General features: G+C 42.2%; 1 protein-coding gene across 4 annotated transcripts in view; it reads right to left on the minus strand.

The window, feature by feature from the left end:
* Positions 1-3,487: 3,487 nt before the first annotated feature.
* The window catches only part of schip1 (schwannomin interacting protein 1), a 41,187-nt gene continuing 20,003 nt past the window's right edge, over positions 3,488-24,671 (minus strand). For 3 of the 4 annotated variants that reach the window (XM_046389283.1, XM_046389282.1, XM_046389285.1), the window contains 6 exons: positions 13,518-13,636; positions 11,703-11,820; positions 10,768-10,965; positions 6,132-6,255; positions 5,410-5,503; positions 3,488-4,422 (listed from right to left, as the gene is read on the minus strand). In XM_046389283.1, the coding sequence (XP_046245239.1) occupies positions 4,371-4,422; positions 5,410-5,503; positions 6,132-6,255; positions 10,768-10,965; positions 11,703-11,820; positions 13,518-13,636 (705 nt within the window). In that variant the 3' untranslated portion in view covers positions 3,488-4,370. Of the gene's footprint in view, positions 4,423-5,409; positions 5,504-6,131; positions 6,256-10,767; positions 10,966-11,702; positions 11,821-13,517; positions 13,637-20,194; positions 20,597-24,671 lie in introns of those variants that run through there. The other variant, XM_046389284.1, reaches the window with a different exon arrangement.

The following is a 24,671-nucleotide window of genomic DNA, read 5'->3' on the forward strand; positions in this document are numbered from 1 at the left end:
TGTTTTGTTTTACAACCTGCGTGTGTGTAGCCTATTGATTAAGATTGGTTCAAATATGGCTGGTAATATATATACTGTATGACTTCACATACATACATGACCTCACATACTGAGATCATCTTTCGCATTTGCACGCAACAAAAAAGAACTGACCGATTAGCGCACATCTACAGGACTGTGACTGTGGATGACGGGCCTGAATACATGCTGGGAAGCATCTGATTGTCTCAGCACCATTTATATGTAAAGTCCCTGACCCTGAACGCCTCCTTCCACAACATATGGGATCAGTAGCACCTGACAGGCTGCTCCAGCAGCATCTGTACATCACGTCAAGTAAAAACAAGACATATACACATAAAAAAAAATCTCAGTGAAAGCGATTCAACTCCAGCAAGCTGTGCAGTTACTCAGCATGTAAATCCAACAACAACAACAACAACAATAATAATAAAAATCCACTTTTTAAAATTAGGGTTAAACCAGCATCACAGTGATACACTGAGTGGATATTTTAACCGTTTTGGTCAAGCGCAACAGTCTGCGCATGCGTTCTCAGCGCCACATGAGGAGTAGACGGTAGTAAATTTAGTTATAAGTCCTACTTTATCTAATTAGGATAACTTGATGGAAAGTTAATGGCGATGAAATGGAGCTGCACTCGGGGCTGTAGGGGTAGGTCTAAATGAAAAGGCGGGTAAACCCAAACAGGCTCATGGGAAGCTGCAGGAGCACTTCTGGCCCTTTACTCGGTTTAGTTCTGTCCATTTACAGCAGGGGTGTCAAACTCAGTTGCACAGGGGGCCAAAACTCAAAGCACACCTTAGATCGCGGGCCGATCTAAAGTTAACACATTTTTAAACATACAGAATAAAAACAGACAGGAATATCATTCCAAAATAAATAAAATAACTTAAAATCTCCTGTCAAAACAAGTAAAAATACGAACATGCTACAAAAAAAAAAACTTTCTCACAAGAATGTTTGCAATAAGCTGAAAAGACTTGCAAGACATTATTGCTTGAGTAAATGGCATGATCTCACAGAGGACTTATTATGGCTCAATTAAAGTAGTTGGAATATAGTTTTATATATTGCTAGTGAACTACAATATTTATTATCGCCATCAGGCATAGTTTCATTAACTTTCTTTGTAAAGCGCAGGCCTGGTGTTTGTCACCATATGAGCAAGTAGCAGATCAGGAGATTTTGTGCCTGACATATCAATGACATGTTAGGGATAAACAGAAATAAGCAGAGGAAGAAAGCCAGCCATTCATTTTATTTTCAGAAAAACACCACCAACATCAGTCTGAAAATGCCGTGAACACACCAACATGTGTCGGGTGATTGTACTGAAAGTGATGTTTGGTCGTCTCACGGCTGCTCTCCAGGCCATCTGGCGTCTCTTCGTTAGCTAACAGATCCGACGTCCTTGGGTTTGCGTGCACGTAGGAAATGAGGAAAAAAAAACTCACCCGATCGTTTATTTTACCGAAGCGATCATGTGAACGACTGTGGCAGTTAACGACACGGCACGTCGGCACCATGTTTTCACTTGTTGAAACAAAACAACAGAACACAAGAGCAGCATCATGCAAGCAGCAGGCGTAATCACACTTTTCAGTTGCCTGAAAAGCCCACAATGCACTGCGGTTTTCCCACTCCGATACATCACTCTTTCGAGCCCGGGGCGGCACAGATGAGCGTGTCGTGACCGTTTTCCGACAGGAGGGAGCGGTGCGCTAATTGCGCAAGTAGAGACGTTGTTGTTGTGCTGAAAGTAATCGTAAAAGATTACTTTCAGCACAACAAAATCAACAGTCTCGGTTGTATAAGGCAACAGAGCTCGACTTGATTGACGCGGGAATGTTCCCAGGTAGCCAATAGTAAGGCAAGGCGGCAGTTGCGCTGCATTATGGGACCTGTAGTTCGTGTGTTATCAGCGCTTCATATTGGCGGGCCATTGGTCACAATCATAATAGATCTATATGAAATGAGCTCGCGGGCCGGATATAATTATACGCCGGGCCGGATGTGGCCCGCGGGCCTTGAGTTTGACACATATGATTTACAGGATGATTACAGTTTTAAACCGACCACCTCCTCGCCTGATTACTGCCTGACCAGGTCGCTTCTGTAAACGTCAGTGCAGAGGAGGGGGGGTCGTTTGGGGTCATTTTTTCTTTTCCCCTCTGCCTAACACGGGTGGAAGATGGGTTTATGACAGCTTTCTTCTTACGCAAAGATACCAAGAAAAGACGAAGAAGAAGAAGAGGTATCATTGCCCAAGTGTGATCGTTTCCTTCTTTATTCCTCTAAACATAATGTTTCAGAAGGAAATACTGCAGGTCTGTTGTGTCCTCCTCCACATTAAACCGAGAGCTTACAGTTCACCTGCTGATTTTACACCTGAAATGTACTGTATGATCAGCCTGTAAAATCTGATGCAGTATTTCAAAATACCCAACATTAGAGAGAATAGTTACAACTAGGTTAGGTATCTGTGTTGGTGATAAATAAAAATACTTTTAATAATAACTGTCAGAGGAACAATTTTTTATACTTACACAACCTTAATTAATAAGTCAAGTGTGAGTATTTTTACATTGTGGTAGTATTCCTACTTAAGGAAATGAAAACTTCTACCAGTACTTAAATATGTAAACACCATGTTAGCGCTGTTTTAAATTAAGACTGTTCTTTAAATTTATTGCAGGTTTCTTTGCGCCAACTATATGACATCTGGGAAAATTCATGTGCAGCTAATGGGCTTTGTGGTGAGGATGTTTGCTCATAATGAGAAAACTGTGAAGAAATTCTCATTAGCAACATGAAGCATGACTTCATGACTTCATTCCTTGGAGTCTCAGTTTTCGGGACCTGTGATCCATTTGCTGTGTTTCACTCACTTGCAAGAAAACACTTTGTCTGAAACTGCTGTGGTCAGGGAGTGGTTGGCAGGAGTTTTCTGGCCTTTCTCTGGCTTCACCACAGGACCATCAAAGAATGAAACATACCTATTTAAACACACTATATGATCATCGAGATGAGCCACTATTGGTGGTGGTGGTGGTTGTGGTGGTGGGGACTTCCTCAGAGAAATCACATAAATGAAAAATAACGTTGTATTCATTACCAAACCATTTTGTCACTTCTGTATACTTATATGTCAAATACTTAATGACCTTTTATCTTGTTTACAAGTTTTCATTTTTCACATGAAAAACAAACTCCTAACCGTGATGTTAAGGGGGTTGTCCATATTAACAAGTGTTTTATAGTAGCAGTAAAGCAGCCCCCGACGGGAGAGTGAGAGACAGTGTCATGACGAGGCAGGACTGAAACAGAGTGAGAGCTGAGTGTAATGTGTGTAATGTGCTCGTGTGTTCACAACACAACCTACGTTCAGCAGAAAGAAGAAGCTTATTTGAAAGAGCAAATTCGTCCAGCTGACTGGCACAACAAGCTGCACGACAAACCGGCATATATGAAACAAAGTTTATTCTTTATTTTACATATCTGTACATAAACATTTCTTCCCTCAAATAAAGTTTCTGATTACAATAGGATGAAAACAATATTAACACACTTATTCATTTAAAATGACTCGTGTCAGAAAATCAACATTCACAAAATGTTGAAGAGCAATTAGAGTGAACGTATTACCAAAAGCTACGACTCCACTACAAGGCAGGCATGTTTCCTTTACACTCTTTTAGCACCTTCAAATGAACATTTCTCAGTTGAAAACTACCATTTGTGCAGAATAAAAACAGGTCGACTTTGAAATACTTCAAAATTACTGTCCAACTTAAAATGGTCTGAAGAAGTTAGTTTCCATCTGTTTTTTTTTTTTTATACAATGTTGCTTCTTTTTTCTCATGACTGACTTTCTACTAAATTTTTCACTATTATTTTACTTTACTTTTTTTTTTAACCCACAATTTTTTGGATTTGACAGTTATAATTTAGTGGCGAATGTAGAAAGTTATAAAGAAACAATCGCAAAGCAAGGCCGATCACTGCACAGGAAGCTGGGGACAGAATCCATGACAACACACAATCAGTTTCCTCTTCTACCAGGAAGCAGGAAGTGCTCGTCCGCCCTCAGCGCTGGGAGAAAACCACAGAAGCAAATGAAAGAGCGTGGCCTTCTTCTGTGCTGCTGCCACTGAAGTCAGTGGGTTGGACATGAGGGTAGACATGGGGAGACAAGGGGGGGCGGGGCAAAATACTTGGGACAAGCGGGCAGAATCTGGATCGATGCGGGGCAGAGGTGGAATGGCCGGGTTGGGGGTGGGGGAGTCTGGTTTGGAGCAGGGGCTTAGCTTGGCAGAGGGGAAGAGGGTGGAGCAGGGACGGGCATCTCATTTGGATAGGGTCCTCTCAGCCAAATGTTTTTGCTGACTCTCAGCATGCCTAGAAAAGAGAAAAGCAACACACAGTCACGTAAAGGATAAGTCTGGTGATACGTTTCTCATGGTTGACAAATCCCAAGAAAGGACCAAACCTGTCAATCAATTGATCGAACCAACAAGAATTATCTGTGTAGCTGAAACTCAGTGTAGCTTATTCCATAAGCTAGCTTGTGGCATACACGTCTTGTTGTCCTAAAACTATATGTGACTGAAAATAGTCCCTAACAAATACATTATTTACTCCAGTTCGCGTGATGTTTGGGGAACTCCACTGATGGTACACATGAAAGTCTGTTTACAGATCTTGAGGAGCACTACAGCATGTGTGAAAAAATATAAAGCGATTCGTTACTCCGGAGGAAGGTGTGTAAAATATGATGAAAGTAATGTCACTTGAGTCAGCGTCGACTGGAGCTGAAGACTACAAGTTTGAACATGAAAAGGATGTGTGATTTAGGAGCGACGCTATATAGACACAAGTATTGGAATGGGGATGTTTTACAAGTGTTGGGCTCGGCTCCTTATTTCCAATGAAGGGAAATCTTAACACTTCAGCATATGAAGACATTTTGGACAATGCTATACCTCCAACTTTGTGGCAACAGTTTGGGGAAGGCCCTTTTCTATTCCAGCGTGACTGTGTCGCAGTGCACAAAGCAAAGACCATAAAGACATGGTTGGATGAGTTTGGTGAGGAAGAACTTGACTGTTCCACAGTCCTGAGCTAAAAACTGCACTTCCTGGTACTTTTAGGAAATCTTTTTAAAACAAATGTAACTATGCTTGACATGATTTCAAAATATTTACTTCTCCATAGGATTGAATGAGCTTGAGAATGAGAGTCACACACTCATTCTCATTTCATTTCTTGACAATAACAAAAAACATTCTCTCTTTTCTGCTTTGTTCTTTAATTTAACGTTCGTCTCTAATGCACAAGGTTAAAAAAGAATTCAGTGTTCGAATTCCTCACTGAGCGTCTCATCACCTGGTGAGGTCCTCTATGTCCACCAGCATGGCATCTTGCTCCATGTGTAGCTCATCCCGAATCAGCAGCAACTGTACAAGCTCCTCATTCAGACCTGGAGTGGGAGATAAGAAGAGAAATAATAAAAACAGACACAAAGAAGGAAATGTGCCCACATCCTATTAGAATTATTCTATCTGAATGAAATACTGAACAATATACGCCTGAAAACAATCTGGTTGAAAAAATGACCCCAGAAAGCCATTGAAAAAATAATGAGCATTATTAGCAGACCACATGTCAGTGGCTGTGGTTGTTTTCATATCACTTGTTTCAAATATTGTTCCCTCAGCTTCGCCTCACAATTTGAAGCACAACAGAGATTTTGATGGGAAAGTTTGATGTAAGTAAAACGCAGATCATGATCTTGGACTCATGGGGATTTTTGGAGTCGTTTTATGTAAGATGAGAGATTATTCATCCCTGAGTACCAGGACCAACGATCTGTACAGTCTGGTAACAGTAAATGCTCAGGGGAAGCTACTGACTACCACAGTTCTTTGAACTGACTAACATATATGTAAAAGTACTTTCACATCCACTGTGAAGGGTAAGGGTCAGCATGTATGTGTATGTTTTTCCCCCATTTGCTCTTTTGTTCATCTCTGCCATTGAAAGTACAGGTCAGTGACTCTGTATATGCGTATAGGGACAGTTTAGGTGAGTGTGTGTGTTGAACTCACTTTCAATCTGGGAGTGCAGGTCATTGACTATAACCTGGAGCTGTCCCAGCGTCATATCTCTTAAGTCGGTGGGCTTGAGGCTTCTTTTCATTAGACACTCGCTGATGTGAGGCATGTGTGGCAGCTGAAAAAAACAAAAAAACAAAAAAACATAACCCACAGAAACACGGGTACATGGAAACGTGCTCGACGTTGTGCTTCCTCTATCTGGAGGTTGAAACGTCATGAGACGAAAAGAAGATAAAGATCCATCAACGAAACAATCTGCTGTATGACTAATTTGTGGGATGTTTGTGAGGTTCGTGATGTGGTTCATGCAACAACAACAGCAGCAAAAAAAAAAAGAAAAAAAAAAAACAACAAAAAAACAAATTATTATTTTATTTTAATTTTTAAATTCACTGGTGCCAGATTCTCAAACGTGAGGTATTTTGAGAACTGGCAACTGGCATTTTATATTAAACATTTCATCTACTCACTACAAAAGAATATTCAGCACGTTATTTGGTACTGAATATGACTGCTAGTTATCTTAAATTTGCTTCTATCTGACACATAAGCAGAATGAAAACAGTCCAGCTGAATCATATTAGTAAGTGAGTCTTTTGGCTTCTTCTGATAACGAAACGAAAACGAATATCACTCTCTTCTTTGAGGTGTTCGCGCTCTGAGTAGTGAGACTGTAAAGTTGTCAGATTCCAGTTAAGCATTGCTGTTGGTCACAAACAGATGGTAATTGTCGTTTCACACAAATAATCTTTCCAGCAGAAGCCAGCAGTGATAGTTTTCCCAATGAATTTTTTATTTATATTTTACCTCACAATGTACACTACAGACCGGAGCAAACTGGTTCATTTCACCTCATATCTCATGAACAATATTTCTCTTTTCACAGGAATTTTTAAAATTCCCTTGTCTTTATCACTGAGTGCAAAGTCCTAGCCTTATACAGTAGTGAAAACAATTGTTATGTAATCGCAGACAAAGGTTGAGTGACGATAAAGGGTGAGAAATTACACACTGTTTCCTTATGAGTGAAAAGGAAAAGCTTCCATATTTTGCAGTCTGCTGGGAGTTTTGGAGTTGAATTGGTGCCAAATATTTTATTGACCTGAGTGAATGTGGCTCCAGCTTCAGTTAAGGTGTCCTCAAAACTGAAACTTCTTTAATGTTTCTGCTGGTTGTATGTTATAACGTGTGCCATCCCCACCAGCAGTTCCTCTGTGTTCTTAGCCAACTTCTCAGAGGCTGCAGTCACGATGTGTAATAAAACCGCAGAGCCTCATGAGTGCTGCTTGCCGTTTTGTTTACCATCTCTGTATCTCCCTCTGTAAGCATTCCCATCAAACCAGTCCACATTCCGTCTCTTTCGTCCCTGGTTTCACCCGTCGTCTCTTTGCGCGTGCAACGCTTTAAGCGCTGGCATGCGTTTCGCATCTGGCTGGCTCATCTTGCGGGTTTCTCACCTCTCTTTCACTTTCACATTCGTCGCACTGATGTAACTGTACTTGAGGTTGGCATGTGTCAGTTTCAGTTTCGAGTGACTGGATGCACACGAGGCAGTGACTAAAGGCTGGCAAAGAGAAAATATGATGTCATAGACAATGTGTGTGGGTGATGGGAAAAATTTGTAGATTGCACTTTGTGCGTGGACATGGTGTCAGAAAATCTTCTGTGGCAGACTGGTCATATCAGTAATTACAAATGACTGTTTTCAGCAAGCAAACAGCAATGTCTCGATCTCCCATTGAGGAACTACATTCCTACCTATTTGAATGAAGCTGAGAGAGATGAGGTTTTACATTAGAATTTAAGTCCCCCCCCCCTTCTCTCTTGTTGACTTTCTTGCTTTTTCTCACTGATTCTGTTTGTACAGACGTAGGAAAAACCCACACTCCCTGTACACAGACAGACACATTTGAATGAAGGATTACTGTATTGGCCGAATTCCCTTTCTGTGCCCTTGACAAGCACGTAGGACAATCCAGTTTAGTTGGAACTGAACTATACTAACTGGCTGCACTGATACTTTTAGAAGCTTTTGGTCTGATGCAACACTCCTGCCTTTTTAATCACACGAGCTCTAGTGTCCCTTCACTGAAACCATGTATTTTCAGTCCCCATTATGGGACTAACACAGGACTATCTTCGTATCTGTGGTCATTTTAACTGATTTTGATATTACATACTGTACATCCTTACAGCCAGAGTTCAAATACAATTAAATTCTCAGCGTGTACCACAAGAGGCAGAAGCTCGATCTTTTAGCTAATTTTGTCAACATTATTTTTAATTTAACTATTTTCCAGTATTTATTCATTTGGTTTACCTAACTATTTTACTTGTTTATCCATTGTCTTTTTGTAAATCTTTCCGTTACTTTTGGATTATTATTTCAACTCTTAATCCATTACTTTTAACTACTGTTCGTTGTATGTTGTTAACTGCTTTCCTGCCTGTAAAACATCCATTGGACGTCTGCCCGTCCTGGGTGAGGGATCCCCCCTCCGTTGCTCACCCTGAGGTTTCTCCCATTTTTTCCCTGATGAAAGTTTCTTCTGGGAGTTTTTCCTTAGTTGATGTGAGGGTCGAAGGGCAGAGGATGTTACTATGATGTTATGTAAAGATCTTTGGGACAAACTGCTTGTAAAAACGGGCTATACAAATAAAGCTGTCTTGTCTTGCTTTGACTGTTTATCCATAAACTTTAACCAATTATTTCAACCAGCTATTTCTATTAGCTAATCATTTCACAATTAACTTTAGCTACTTATTTCCATTACTTTTAGCTAATTATTTCAAATGTTATCCATTTTGACCTTTCGCTTGCCCACTAGTATAATGTCATTTCTTGGCTTTTAAGATTGCACAGCAATGCACAGATTAGTAATCCTGTTTGGACAGATTTTCTTTTTGTTCTGAAAATAACTTCCCTTATTTTAAAATGAGCTGAGCTACTCCACAGTCACGTACCCCAGACAGCTGCAGAAGTAGCCCCCTGGTTAGAAATCATTGTTCTAGAGTAGCATTTAGCACACGTTACTTCTGCAGTCTGATAGGTCTCGAGTGTTGTGGACATGGCAGCCGACTGTAACCTTAACACTTATTAATATTCACTGTGTGTTCGGTACGGATGTGACAGTGATGTCTTCTGACTGCTGAGCACTGCTACATCCCTAAACACTAAAGTCAATGCTTTCTGGTGTATGAATTATAGATGGACCCGAGCCGAGCTGCCCTCCTCTTCTCTGAATAAGTAAAGCGGCTCTGCCCGCAAGTCCGGGTGGAAATATATCGCGTGTGAGTGTGACTATGTGAGAACGCCAGTGTGTTGCTGTGGGTGTGCTCCTGAAAAGGCATCGAGGCAGATAAAAATGGATGAAATAATGATGAGTGGGGTCGTCATCAACTTCCTTCCTCTAAATGGGGGCAGAGGAAGAGAGGGAATAGAGGAAGGGCGGGTTTAGTCAAATAATGCTCATATGTTACTGAAACACCACTCACCCATCTATTCTCACATACTTTGACTAACGGTAATGGACGTTTACCGTCACAACACACATGTTGACCACAATATAGCTGACATTTTATTTTAAAAAGTGATTCACAGAGAGTTCTGTTGTGTGTATTGCTCTAGATTATACCTGGAAGGTCTTCATGAGGGAATGAGTGATGTCGCCTCATGATTCATTTCCATTACGGCCCAGTGTCTGATGTCAGTGTGATGTACTGCCTTGTCGCTGATAGAAAGTTATGCTTATTTAACTTCAAATGACCGAGGCTGATTTCAAAACCTTCAAAACCTTTTCCCTAAATTATCAGCACAGGTTGATCAGCGTATCAGTGATCATATTACAGCTAAAGGAGGCACACTCGCTGTTCTAAGCTTTCGGTTTTACTTTATAACCGTGGTCGGCTGCAGGTAGAGGTACTAGGAAGCAACAGTTAATGAATACCAAGCGTGGAAGATGATGTTACGGGCCTAACATTTCATCAAAAATCAAATAACTAAAGGTCGATGGGCAAAACACAGAGATACTATGCTGCCGACACAGCAAAGACATATTATCACCTTCTGACCAATATGGCGAACGTCTTAGCAAGCAGTTGCCCATTTACAAGTCCAGAAGATATGGAGAACATTAACATTCAAATCACACTCGTGTCCACCAGCTCCTGAGAAAAACATCTAGAAGGGGATTTTAGACATTAAAAACACTCTTGAACTTTAGTGAACTGCCAATAAGCACACTGATGAGAACGCCGAAAGTGAACCAAAACAGTGAAGTTGTGTGCCAGAAAACCTAAACAATGAGCTGAAAGATGTCGTAAAGCTGTGTGGAGGCGAGGGGAGCGCAGTCAGTCATAACTATGAATTCATCACCACATGAAACCCCACATAATAATATGATCCATTGTTAACATAAAAGTAAAAGCAAAAGCTCGAACCTACAAATATGCTTTCGTCCTGATTTGGAGCAATTATTTTCTGTAAATCAGAGGATCTCTTGGTTCCACTTGTGTGATGTGTTTACATGCTAACCTCGTCGGTATACAACTACACAACTCCTGGCCAAGGCCATTCCTTATTCATGAATTAGCAGGAGTTGCGTTACTCTTTAATTCTGGCGCTCACCAGGTCAGCCACTGGTGACTTCTTGCGATTCTGTTTCTCCACCTCCACCTGCATCTTGGCCATGGGCTTTGCCATAGCCAGGGCCAGCTTTGCCTCCGCCTGCAGCTTCTTCTGTCGACTCAGGAAGTCCATGTCCTCCAGAGACTCAGAGTCTTCCTCTGTGGTGTCCCTGTCTGAGTAGGATGAACTCTGTTTGGACTGCAGGGGGGATACGGTGGAAAGAGGAAGAGGGAGAAAGTGGGAATAAAATATGAAACAGGAAGCGAGCAGAATAAGAAATGAGACAAAAACAAAGAATTTACAGTAAAGGTATGAGAAGGGGGATAATAACAGAGAAGAAAGAAGCAAGATAAGAAAACAGATGTGAGGATTAATGTTTATACATTCTTAGCATTTTGGTATGTATGTTTATCACTCTGACAGGAACATCATTGTGCAACAAAAGGGATGCGAGGAGAGCCAGGATGAACACGTAAAGAGAAGATAATTCTCGCTTTTTCCCTCCCTCTTTTAAAAGTGTCTGAGGCTGACAGGAGGTTAATGTGGCCAGTCATCCATGGCCGTGGCAAGCGTATTCCAATTCACCTCTCGTTTGCTGCCTATGAATTGGTTAACAGGCCAGAAAACATGAGACATTCACAAGCAACTAAACCGCCAGCTCTCTCTGGTCCATAATGAATACTGGCGCCCGTCCCGGCCCCCCTCAGGGTTTCACTGCTTTCACTCTTCTGTCTCAATTCACTCTTCTGTTCTGTCTCAATTTCACTTTTACACAATCATATCTTGACACTTTGACTTGACGCATCGTCAATCCTGTATATCACATTTCATAGCGATTTCAAGATTTAAGTCCTGCCTTTCATTCTTGTATTCTGGAGAAATACTTTAACTCTGCATGGGTTTCAAAGCGCACACGTGGGGGAACCAGTGCGTACCATGGGGGACAGAGGTGTGTCCAGACTGGTCTCTGTCTTGCTGTCATCCGCATCGCTGTCCTTGTCGCTGCCGCTGTCATTGACAAAACAGATCTGTAGGTTCATCCCACTCTGCAGTCTGCAGGGAGACACGGAGAGGGAGACGTGTTAATGTTCATGTAAACGCAGATAAGAGGCCGGATAAGACCAGATAAGCCAGATAAGATCAGGCCGGTTCAATATTGGCATCTTTTCTGAATTAGTATTTGACTCGAACCAGGGCCAAAAACAGACAGCACAGTCAACAGAACTGCAGTTAATACAAATGACCCAAGATGAGTTCAACAAAGGTCTTTTGCCTCAACAAAGCCTTCGGCATGCCCTGGGTACACATTCTTATGTTAAAGGGAGAAAAAGTTCAGAGAAAAGAAAAGAAGTGGAAAGAAAATAATCAGCTGCCTTTTTCACCGGAGCGAAGTGCAAACTCAAGGTGGAATTAAGGAGAGCTCAAATTTTTTAATCATCTCGCCCTCTTGTCTTCCATATGGATCGATCCAGGATGCATCTGGTAGGCCTGATCCAATCTGCACGGGACCGATGGAGGTGTTCACTAGATGCAGATCCAGCCCACTGGTGGATCAATAATGTGCTTATTCAATGCAGTAATTACAAACAGAGCTGACTGGTTACACAGCGTAGATCCAATCAGTCCCAATAACAGTAAGACCTTAGTGATCAATGGTTTTTTTTTTTGTTTTTTTTGAGAGAGAAACATAGCATCAAAACCTTCCTCTACCTTGGATTTGATATAATGAATTGTGGGAGTCACTATTACTAACTTTTCTAATAAACTGTGTGCAGAAGTGCAGAAATCTCATATCTCTTATTTTGATTTCTTTACAATTGAAGAAGTGTAATTCAACGTGCATCATGCAAACGCAAGACTACTTAAGAAGCGTCAATGAAAACAAGTACTGGATGCACACAGTCTCCAAGCCACAAAATTGGAGTCATAAAATGTACTGATGTGTGTGTGTGTGTGTGTGTGTATTTTTTAAACATTTTGAACTGACATAGAACAGATCAAAAATGTTTTCTTTTTTAAGAAACTTTGTGGATTGAAGTCACTGCACTGGCATTATTTTCCCCATATTTTCCCTGTAAAAAAATGTCAGAAGAATATTGGTTGATGTATCTGACTCTTCGGTTCTCAAATACTGATAACGCTATCCACGATTAGTCGGGCTCTGTTACAATGTGTCTATGACTTTGTCACCTGAAACAAATGTATTACACTCTCATACATTTTCTGTCATCTAACCATTTCCCCATAATCATCAGTGAGGCATGAAGCATCACAACCAGTCATTAGTCTGTTGCAGCAGTATTGAGAAATCCACATTATTCAGCTCACAGGAATACAAAGGGCAAGTGTTAAGAGAACATCTAGTTCCAGTAAGGTACTAGTGTAGGAGGTGGTAGTAGTGTGCACATGCTAGTGTCTTTTGGGAAGTGACAGCCACAAGGGCTGTGTGTGTGTGCGTGTCTCATTCACACTACACATATCCTCTCTGCTTCCTGTCATTCTCTTCCTCTCTCTTTGGCCTTTCTGTATTGGTACCCATGACTGTAAATCTACACTTTCAGATTTATACCCTTCTGGGTTTTTTTTTTTTTTTAACTCTTGTAAACAAATGAAATTTATGTTCTTTTGACATTAGACTACTGCTTTCATCTTTGTGTAGAATCCCCTTTCAGTACAGAGAATTATGAAACAACAAGACAAGAAAAACAGTCTTGAAACTCAAGTGATATGACAGAGGTCAGAGGTCTCACCGTGAGGACAGGCTGGGTTTGCCACTCTTGCTGCAGCTGGTGTAGATGCCGGGCCCATCGTCAAAGAAACTGCCCAGGGCCAACTTCTGCCTGATAGACTCCCTCTCATTCTTTTGGGCCTGCAGCAGGAGAATAACAAGTAGAGGTTACCTATTGGGTGACTTATTTTTTAGCTTCATGATGAGGTCACAGGTCAGGATCAGGTTTTTAGGGATTGTCTCGAAGACTTCCTCAGCAGGCTGGGTGCTATGTTGTAACAACACCTCAAATCCAGGTATTTATTTATATAAGTTTTCAGGCATCACCTTAACACCCTCTCTCCCGCACACAAGCTAGTTGCATGCATAAATATAAACGCTTTCACCCCTGGTGGTTTCTGTCAGTTCAAATCACAAGTGCAAGTGTATTAATAACAGCAGCTTCCTCTTAATTTGCAGGAAGAGTTTTAGTGCCCTGATTGCAAGTGTGGAGTCAGCTGAAGAGCTGGAAAAAAAATGTGTAAAAAATATCCAAAAATATCTGTGCGAGGGATGATCACAAGTTGACATTACCAGTCTTCACCAGCAGGCGGTGCTGTTGTCTCACAGAACGACCCCCACGCACCAAGTGTACAATATCTCCTCATACAAGACTTAGACAGGATTTAGGATTTAATGTATGTATTGTATGCTCCCAAGGAAGAACAGCAATGCTCGTTTCAAAGATGCTTAAATCTGCAAGAATTCCAGCTTCACACAATTCCAGAGTGGCTCTCACTTGGCCTCTTCCCGAATTCATAACTCAGCGCAGCTTCGGCGTTGGCAGCGCTTCACACACGCTCACACACACCAGTCCCCACAGGGTGTCTAGTCAGTGCTGATAGCAAGTAAACACATCCAACTGAGGTGCAAAAAACTAATGAGCGACTGTTTCTAATCAAAAGGGATGAGTTCAATTCTGTGTAGCACTTTTCGCACATGTTACACAAGCATTAGGGGCCAGATTTTTTCTTTTCCATGGCACTACGACTTAAAAGGACTCTCCATGGTCTTTGAGACTCCCTCTGCAAAAAGTTTTCCAGTTCGAAAGCCTGCAGTGCATATGCCTTTCTCTCAGAAAACAGCAGGTCTGAAGGACAGGAAGAACGGAAAGATTTAGAAAAGATGTTTTTACATGATGTGAGCTATAAGCTTGCTATAAATCTTTGTAGACACTGCATTCATGTCACATGGAACGCATGGCAGAGGTGGGAAAGACCTCCATGTTTACAACTTGTGAGTGTTCATGTCATCGGACAACAGTTGTATGAATGCGCAGGTGTTCATGTGGTATTCAACTTGATGTGAGGCAAACCAAAAGGCGAAATGACAAAAAATAGTCAGTAGAATCAAAGTGGGAAGTTGGTAAGAAAGAAAAAGATGGAGTTAGTCTGGAGTATTGCTTCTATCCTTTCTATTCTGGATCTTTCTCTTTTCGCTCTCTGCACATATTCCACGTTTCTCCATCAATCTCTGGTCCCTACATTCCCATACTCACGTGATTTCGCCTCACCAGATGTTTGTCACACTCTCTTCCTCATTATCCCCAATCCCGCTCATCTCCTCCATCTCCCCTCCTCTCCATCAGCTTCAGGCCTCTCTTTTTCTTCCACCAGGCCGTCTCTCTGCTGCTCATTCTGTTCTTCCCTCTCCGAGTTGCTTATCACAGCCTCACCTCTCTCCCACTCGTTTTCTCATCTCCTTCGCTCGCTCCTTTCTTTTCTCTCTCTGTCTCTCCTGACAATAGTGTGCGGGCGTTGGTGAAAGTGCCTTCACCAAGGACAAATTAACATAATCCCACTCCACACAAGAGGCCGCAAGATGCACTTAGAACTGCCAGCACACACACCTGTGTGTAGAGGGACGAACCTGGCGCTGTTCCTTTGTGTGTGTGTGTGTGTGTGTGTGTGTGTGTGAGTGTGTTTGAAAGATAGCCCGGGGAGTCAAGATGAACACACTTGAGACTTTCAGTTCATTGCTTCAAAACCGCAACAGCAGCCTGTGTGGTACAGTGCAGTCCAGGCACATACAAACACACACACACACACACACATCACTCATACAAGCCTGACTACAACACAGCTGACACACTGTCAGTCAACTTACTTCACAGAGCAGCTGCTCAGAGCAAAGATGAGAAGCAGAGGCAGCACAGTCACTGAGCACTGTGAAATGTTGGCTCCCCTCGTGAGGTGAGAGGCTGAGAAAACACAAAGACCGCGGTGGGGGGGGGGGGGATCAGGTAGAACGGAAGTGTGACACATTCAGAGAGGCTCAAGGGACGAGCAGCATCAAAACACTGGGTAGTCAAACAGCATCAGCATCACCACAAACATAGCAGCTCAGGTTTAAAACGATTTGCAAATGCAAGACCACACACACGCTCTCTGCTGGAGGCTGCGTTGAGCCGTACTGGGGTTTAACCTGCCGAATAAAAAACATAAAAGGAAAGAGTAAGGTGGTAGAACCACTGGTAACTCAGCCAGTGATTTTTAACTATCACAAAATCAGTCAAAACCAGGCTGTAAACAGCATGCAACCGTTTTTATCCTCGCACTTTGCTTTTTTACGTTCAGTAATCAGAGCTGAAAGTTGTTTTAATATATTAGGCAGAGCACTCAGTATACGCTGCTGCAATGACTTAAAATGAAAAAAGAAAAACCATTTCATACATTGGCACTGGTGAGCTCACCAGCACTCGAGGTCAAACTAAAGTGCAGCTATTCATCTTGGATAGATAATAGGACAGATCATGGACAATATCTGCGATTTATATAAACATGCACACACAAGGACACACTTTTGCACGAGGTTACTGATTACACACAGCCATATATGCCATATGAATATGAATTTTACTATTTATACTTGTTCTACCTTTTTACCCAGTGTGGGCTGTGAGAAAGTCTTGCAGAAACTGTGAGAGTGAAAATCATTATTTAGTCACTAGACCGACAATTTGGCGGCTTGACAATGATTATTTTCATTATTGATCGACCTGCTGATGATTTTCCTGATTAATTGATTATTTAGTATAAATAGGAGATATCAGGTGATCCTCCATGGGTGACAATGTCCTATTTTGTCCAATCAACATCCCAAACCCAAAGACAGTTTATATCAGACAAAACAGAGACAAGCAGCAAGCTAAAGCTGCAATCATCACATTTTGCATTTTTGCCTGACTAAAACTATAAAATAACAGCTGTCAAGTAATTTGTCGATAAACTAGTCTATTCATCGGCTAAACTTTCCATCTCTGAATTGCACAAGTACAAATTAGTAACTGGAACTGACTGCAAGAATAGTCAGAATGGAAATTTGCACGGTAAGTGAGGAAAAATACTGAAAGCACCACCTGTCAGGAAGTCTGCAGCTGGGCTGAAACACAGGACATCAACACACACCTGCCTGACAAACACAACTTCCTGTCTTTGTACAAACATCATCTGTTATAAAGCACACTTGTGTTGTTGTTGCTTGTGTGTGTCTGGGTGGGCAGCGAGTGGTAAAACAGTCATCATTGGAGCCCCATAAACCATTTACGAAGCTGTGAAATACGCCACCGAGAGGCGGAGGTGTGAAATGGGTGATAAATTCATGCTCCTGCCTCTCTTTTCTACACAATGCTTTTATCATCCAGACCAAATGCTCACCTTCTACCTTAACTTCTTGTCTCAAACTCGAAAGGTGCTTCCTGAAATAAAGCAGGATTTTCAGAGGCCTTTTAAAGCAGGAAGCAACCAAATCCTGTCGTGTCCACAGTTTCTACGTTTGCTTATTGCTCTTCTCCCAGGTGTCACTTTTCAAATTTAATTCTGGGTGAATGAAATGCAACCTTTTGTTCGCTTTACTGGGTAATTTTCCCACTAATGCTTCTCTTGTATCTCATGAAATCCTGAGCTGGCAAATTATCCGAAAGCACGATGATGGCATAGCAAATTGCTGGATCCGTTACATTAACATTTTAAGATGCATATGGGAAAGGGAACAGAGAGACAGAATGAGTGACAGTCCGAACCACCTCCCTCATTTCCTGGCCTTGAGCACCAAAGTCGTTGCCGTCCAAATTAGATTGGGAGGAACACAATTGGGCTAATTTGTGTTTTTCCTCAAATTCACCAAGCAATTTCCTCTGCTGAAAAACCCTCATTGACAAAGACATTTTCTCCTCCACCCCGAGCTACAAGCATCCATCCACAGAGCTAGAGGGCGATTTAGCCCTGGCTATGAATGACAGGGCGCTTGTTTTGAGCCCTCAAATTTTCCCTGAAAATCTGTATTAGAAGAGGGAGATGAATTTAATTATCTGTGCTAACAAAGCGCCCCCTCCTTGTCCCTCCCCGAAATTGATGGCTCTTGTGGTCAGAAATGATTTGGTGGTGAAGACTTGAAATGTCCAGAAATGTGCATGTGCCACCGCATGCCTATGGATTTCTGTGCTTTACTTTACCGTTTCTCTTTTAGCTTTAAAACGTGTCACCTTGACATTTATTAATTTCTTCTCTCTTCCTCCATTCCTGACTAAAGGCTTTCCCCTTTTTCTTGCACAAAGGAGGCTTTTCACCAAGCGATACCTCACTCCCGGGTTGGACACAAGAACCCTCTGTTAACACACACACATACCAGCTCTTGTGAAAAGCGTGACACGTGTGTTTCTAGGAATGGGGACAGCTTCACTCTGATATGTATTCCAGACCCGACAGTGAGCTGCTGCTGAGCTCACAGCTCTACAAACAGATACAAGGTCACGATGTCTTCTCTGTGTGTGTGTTTTGGCTGTGTTCTTTAGCCTCGCAGTTCACACAGATGTTCTTGAAAGCTGAGATTTGATTATGACTGACTTATACATGTCTCTGAAAATGTAGCCTAAAGTCAATGCATGTTCTGTCTAAAGGAATAGCTCGACATTTCGGAAAATATTATATATTGGTAATTGGTACCAATTAACATGTGATATCTTGTTTGCTTAATCTGTAAAACATCAAAGTGTAAAAACAACAATTTGTGGTTTGTGGGCAGTTATGAGCAGAACAATTTCTTGGCTGGGAGCAGTGAGAGTCTGGAAGGGGTATCAGCAACCCAGCAAGCTCACTGCGATGGAAAATCTCCAGGAAAGTGGCAGTAGAGACAGAAAGACAAGTTCACTTCATATTCACCATATGAACAAAGAGTGGAATCAGTCTTCCCCTCTAACACTCAACACAAAATGTCCAATCAGTCCTTAAAAGTATACACACTTAAATTCAAAATAGGCCAAAAATGTGTGTGTGCGTGTGGGCATCTGTATGTAAGACTGTCTTCTGTTGTCATGCTATCTGAGGCCTGTCTGTCTGGGCAGTGCAGCATTCCATCCCAGATAAGGAACCTGACCTCCGAGGCCTCATACAGTTCAGCCTCAGGTCAGCGCAAGGCTGCTCCTGTCACTCAGACTGGAGGAGAGAACAACTCAGCAAGTGGTAGAGGGCCGTACATGAGTGTTTGTGTGTGGTGGTAAAGAGATGTGGGGGAGGGTTATGGTGTGATGAAAGGGGAGAAAAGACAAGGCGGGGAATGACAAAAGGAGGAAAGAGAAATGGGGAGCATGAAGTGGGTTGAGACAGGACAATGGGTCTCTCCGTGACATCTGAGCTTTCTACAAGAAGGCCGCACTATGGGTTAGTGGCAAAACATTCAGTGGAGGAATCTGTTTTTTTTTCCTGCCAAAAAATGAAGCAGATTTAAGGATAAAGGCCTGGTTACTCACACTATTATGTCATGGGTTTGCCCCAAACATCTAAGCACTTTAATACCCAAGCTTCACGCATTACGTCAGCCTCAGTCTCTGGGCTTGTATCACACGACACACACAAAACCTTCTTAAAGAAATACTTAGAAATGTACTTATTTACTTTCTTGTGGAGAGTTAGATGAGAACACTGACACCACTCTCATATCTGTCTGTTCAGTATGCAGCCGGAGCCAGTTAGCCTAGCTTAGCACACGGATGGGGAAACAGCTGGACTGGCTCTGCTCAGAGGAAACAAAACCTGCCTAAAAGCTTATTTAAACCCCACTTATTAAAACGACTGAACCTGCAAAAAAGATCAAGTGTAAAAATGACACTAGACTATTTCCTGGGTGGGAAGTGTTCACTTTCTGAAGGTTTCTTGTGTCTTTAAGGTTGCCAAAAAAGAAGTCCAGCGCGTAACATATCACATTTTAACACTTTCATATCGATTGAACAAATGAGATACTCATTTTCATTTTGCTAATTCTGGACAGAGTCAAGCTAGTGGTTTTCCTCTGAGTCGTAGCGCTTGCTACGCTAACTGGCTGCCGGTTGCAGCTTCATACTGAAGCGACAAACCAGAGTGATATTGGTCTTCTCATCTAAGCCTCAGCAAGAATGTCAAACTACTCCATTAACAAAACAAAGCAAAAAATAGTCTATGCACGTGTGCGTGTTTGTGTGTATGTGTGTGAGTTCCTATATTTGGCAGAGACAGAGAAGAGCAAACTATCAAAGTAAACATAGCTACATGTATTACCTAAAATATTCCACCTCTATTGACCACGCAGATTTTTCCATCAGCATTCATTAGTTTAAATTCCCTCACGGTTAGAAACTGACTTAGAAGCACGGAATAAGACCCATAAAAACACGACGTGGTCCTTTACCTCTTTGTAGTCATCATTAAGGTAGAGGCTAGATGTTTGCCTCATGACATCATCCACTCCACCACATCCATCCATATTATCCAGGGCCTCCCTCATCCTTCCCTCCCTGTCTTTTCCTCTCCAGTCCCCAGTCAGTAGGTTAGTCCAGACCGACTCCTGACTCCCAAGTCCAGTCAGTGCACATCATATTCCCAGCCGACTCACGCCTGCCACGGCCCGACATAAGAAAAAAAAATAATAATCTACTCCTCTGCTGGTGGCTTCTCCTTGTCCTTCTCACACATGTTGTCACACTGCCTCTTTCTGACTGCTGCACTCCTCTCCCACTCTGCCTCTCACACAGGGCTGTGAAAGCACAATGGTCAGAGGTAAGGCCCCTTTAGACCCTCCCTACCTTCCACCCTCTGGTCAGGGCGGCCTCTCACAGCCAGAGAGAGCAGAAGAGAGAGCGAGGGGAAACTCACACTGCTCGTTTCTTTTTTTTTTTCCGTTTTCACGCCCTGACGTGAGAATGGCAGCTGCTCGCAACCAGTTTGGAAAGAGACACCTATAACCATGGGATAACCACAGTGTGTATGTGTGAGTGTTTAGGGCAGTGTACTTGTGTGTGTGTGTTTAAATGTCTCCCGGTGTGTCTGGAGCCTCTCCTGAACTCAGTCTCTCACTGTCTATATTTATTGTGCCTCCTTTTTTTTCCCATCTGAATTTTTCCTTTTTAAGCTTCCTAACCCTCTTATCTGGAATGGCTTGGCAATTCTGCGGTGTTTGTGAAAGAGATTAACTTAAAATGTAGTTCAGTCGACATATCTGAAGAGAAGCGAATGTGAAAATGTGTGTGTTTATGTAACACAGGAGGCAGTGCTCTCCTCTTCCTGCTAAGGTAAAAATAGTGCCCGGGTCTGGACTCCAAAGCCAGCAGCCCCACAGCCCCAGACAGCTAAATAAACTCTGACAGAGCACAATGGACCAAACACACACACACACAAAATCACTCACTCGCTGGCTCACATATACAAAGATTGCTTGTGCCTTGTACCAGTGACTTACATTTTCAATCTGAGCTCCACACAGTGTGTAATGATCTCATCTTAGTGAGACGTTATCGACCCGTGACTCATATATTTGTCATAACCGCCCAGACAGAAAATTATGTCCACATACAGCTGCAGAATCATACTGCAGGGGAACATGACTTCACACAAACCATCAAGTGGCTACACAGAAAAATGGTACTGGAAAAAACATTACCAAGTTAAAGTGGAAATGCACTCATGATTCTCATGCACAAAAACACAGGATCACAGTTGTTACAGTGTCATGATCAAAGGGAAGGCACATTCATGATTATTTTCCTTGTTTGATTAATCAGGTAATTATTTTTTTTTTTTGGGGTTAATGCCTTAATTGTCTGTGAAATGTAAACAGTGATAAATACCTATCACAATCCTTCAGATTTCTTGTTTTGTCTGACTAAAAGCCCAAATCCAAAAGACAGCTAAAAAAAACGATATAAAGAAGAGAAAATCAGCAATAATCAGCAGTTTTAGCACCACATAAGTATACAGAAGTACAAAAGCAGTGGGCAGGTTTTGCACTTTTTGGACACGTCTCAGCGGCACAGAGCAGAAAAGGGCGTCATCAGGGATTGGCTTAGGATGCCCGGTCACAAGTTTTTCTCATTCTTTTCTTGTTTTTAGGCCTCTTTTTTGAACGTATTTTAGTTATGCAATTCATAAGCAGCCAGTTTGAGTTAAGACAAAATTGAACACTGATGCACATCAGATGTTTGTTTATTTTTTGGGAAATGAAAAAAGGGGTTTCATAGCATTTTTTAAAATTTTTCCAAGCATTTTTAGCAACTAGCATTGCAGATTGATCTCTAGTTATCCCCACTTAATGGCTACCTATAGTCACAAACATGTACTGTATCTGCTAAATGGCTGAAAATATAACTACAGTAACTAAAACAATAGCACTATTATAAGACTCGGAGAAACACTCAACACTTGAACCCAGATCTTAAGCAGAGGGAAAGCTTTTTGAGTTCTGGATGGTTTCTTTCCCTGTTTGAAGCATCAAACCTCCACCTGCAGACTGAATCACGGGATGAATCAGACCAAATAGTCAGAGTCCTAACAGGAGGACGGGGATATCAGATAAGAAACAAAATAGTCTGCCAAGGACAAAGGGATATGCAAGAGGGATGAGAGACTGATGAGCATGAGTCACATTCATCTGTTACTCTGCTGAGAGAGCGAAGACGAGAATAACATAAGAAAAAAGAATCACAGATGAAAACAGTTGGGGAATAATGCATTTGCATGATAACATCAAAGAGCATTTGAAGAGATACACACACACCCTGACACACAAACACACACATGCTTGTGTTTGTGCACGCGCACGCACACATAACACACACAGGGGTTAAATGAAAAAATAGGAAGTGGATTTGATTCAGCGTTGATCCCTGAGGATTATGGGTAGAGTACAGCGAATTGTCTGGCTGTCTCCTGAATCCATCCACACTGGACTGCTGCTGCTGCTGGGGGACAACACGGACACGCACACACACAAGCCAATAAAGCCAGTGTTAGTCGTGAGCGAGAGTGGCCTGTTCGGGGCTGAAGGGTGGGGCAGAGACAACGCCGACGCTTCATTACTGAGGCTGACTTCATAGCGAAGGTGAAGTCAGTGCTGGGATAGGATGCACAGAGGGAGGGGTTACCTGGGTTACCTCTGCACGGGAATCTACAAACACCCACCCACACTTGCAAATGTGCACAAAAGTGTAGCCTCAATCTCAGTTCAAGGGCAAAGATACAGATAGTTCCAGCTGAGACGCACACGCAGGTTAATTATTCTGATGCTCAACTGTAAGGTCAGTTGAGAGAGCGAGCAAATGACAGAGAGAGAGAGAGAGAGAGAGAGAGAGAGAGACACACACACACACACTCAGAAAGGCTTATTGTTCCAAGCGAACAGAGGGTGACTGTGGGAGAGAAGGTTCCTGGCACCTCCTGTAAGCCTGGGATCCAAGGCCAATGGCGCTATGGTTGTGTGTGTGTGTGTGTGTGTGTGTGTGTGCGCGAGCATGCATGTACGCATGTCTGGTACCTACTCTCATGATGTATGTGTCAGTCATAAACAACTACAACAAACTGACCCTAAATTTAGCATGTGAAGTTGTTAATTGTAATATATATAATAAGCACCAATTAATTCTTTTCATTTATTGGTTGAGTTATTGCAATCATTTGACAATTCTTATGGTCTTCTTCTTATGGTTTTTTGCAGTTTGTGCCAGTTTGCAGCCTCACTCCATGTTTACTTACAAGTTTCTGCACATTGGCACACATCACTCCTTTATGTCTGTGTGTATGCATGTGCGACGTTCCAAAACCAGATCACATTTACAGACATGAGAGGAACGCTGCAGACTCTGATCTGATCTTATTTTGGAAAGGGGGGGGGGGGGGGGGGGGAAACATTGGTGGCTGCTACCATAGAAGCGTGGTGAGAATTTCTCCATGGTGATGCTCTGTGATCCAAACAAATTGGGCTGTGAAAGGAGCACGGGGCGGCCCATTGGGAAATCGGCTAACTCATACAAAGGCCAGTGTTTGAGGGGGCTGAATTTTTTGGCAAATTGTATGTTATTAGGACAAAGTATAGGCTTGTCATAAAAGAAAAAGTGGCTCACTGCACAGCAAAGGATCATGTGATCATAAGTTCCTCTAAGTCCTCACATTTATTTATATGTGAGACAAATTCTTTTCTTGAATATGTTGATGTATGTTATTTCCTCTCTGGTGTTCGGTCTATTCTGACTAATTATATTACGCCCACTTAAAAGGATAGTTCATAATATTTAAGTAAATGCTCATTGGATGCTGTAATTGCTATAGAATAATAACCCCACTGACGTTTAAATGTATTCCCTACAAACATCATTTCACCATGCAGTTCCATCTGCCACCAGGCGCAAAATCTGGAGGGAAAAATGAAGACAGACTGGTCGCCTGGCACCACTTCTGTCTGCTTTCATGCCTCCATTACAGACTAAATGACTGAATGTCATGTGTTTTTGTTAGCTGCCACTCTGAGGAAAATGCAAAGCGGTCTGGTTGTCTTTGCAGCAGTGGCGACAAACAATAAAATCACTAGAGGGGAAAGTTTCCACTTTAACTTGAGAGCTGGGGAGAGGACATGTTTAGCTTAGCTTAGCATAACGAGTAGAGACAAGAAAACAGATAAGAAGGAGCATTTGTGGTTTCGGGGGAGGTTACGTGCTGTAATTCCTTGGTAATGTACATTAATTTACACTCCCAGCAGTTCCATACATTTGATTGCTTGTCCAGCCTTATCGATCAACTCTACCATTACAGCACGATCCATCAGTATCATCTACTGTACTGCTAGTCCTCATTTATAATTCATCAGACCGCACCTCATATACCATTACACTGCTCTCCTT

Source organism: Scatophagus argus, chromosome 5, assembly GCF_020382885.2.
Source record: "Scatophagus argus isolate fScaArg1 chromosome 5, fScaArg1.pri, whole genome shotgun sequence".
Lineage (NCBI taxonomy): Eukaryota > Metazoa > Chordata > Actinopteri > Scatophagidae > Scatophagus > Scatophagus argus.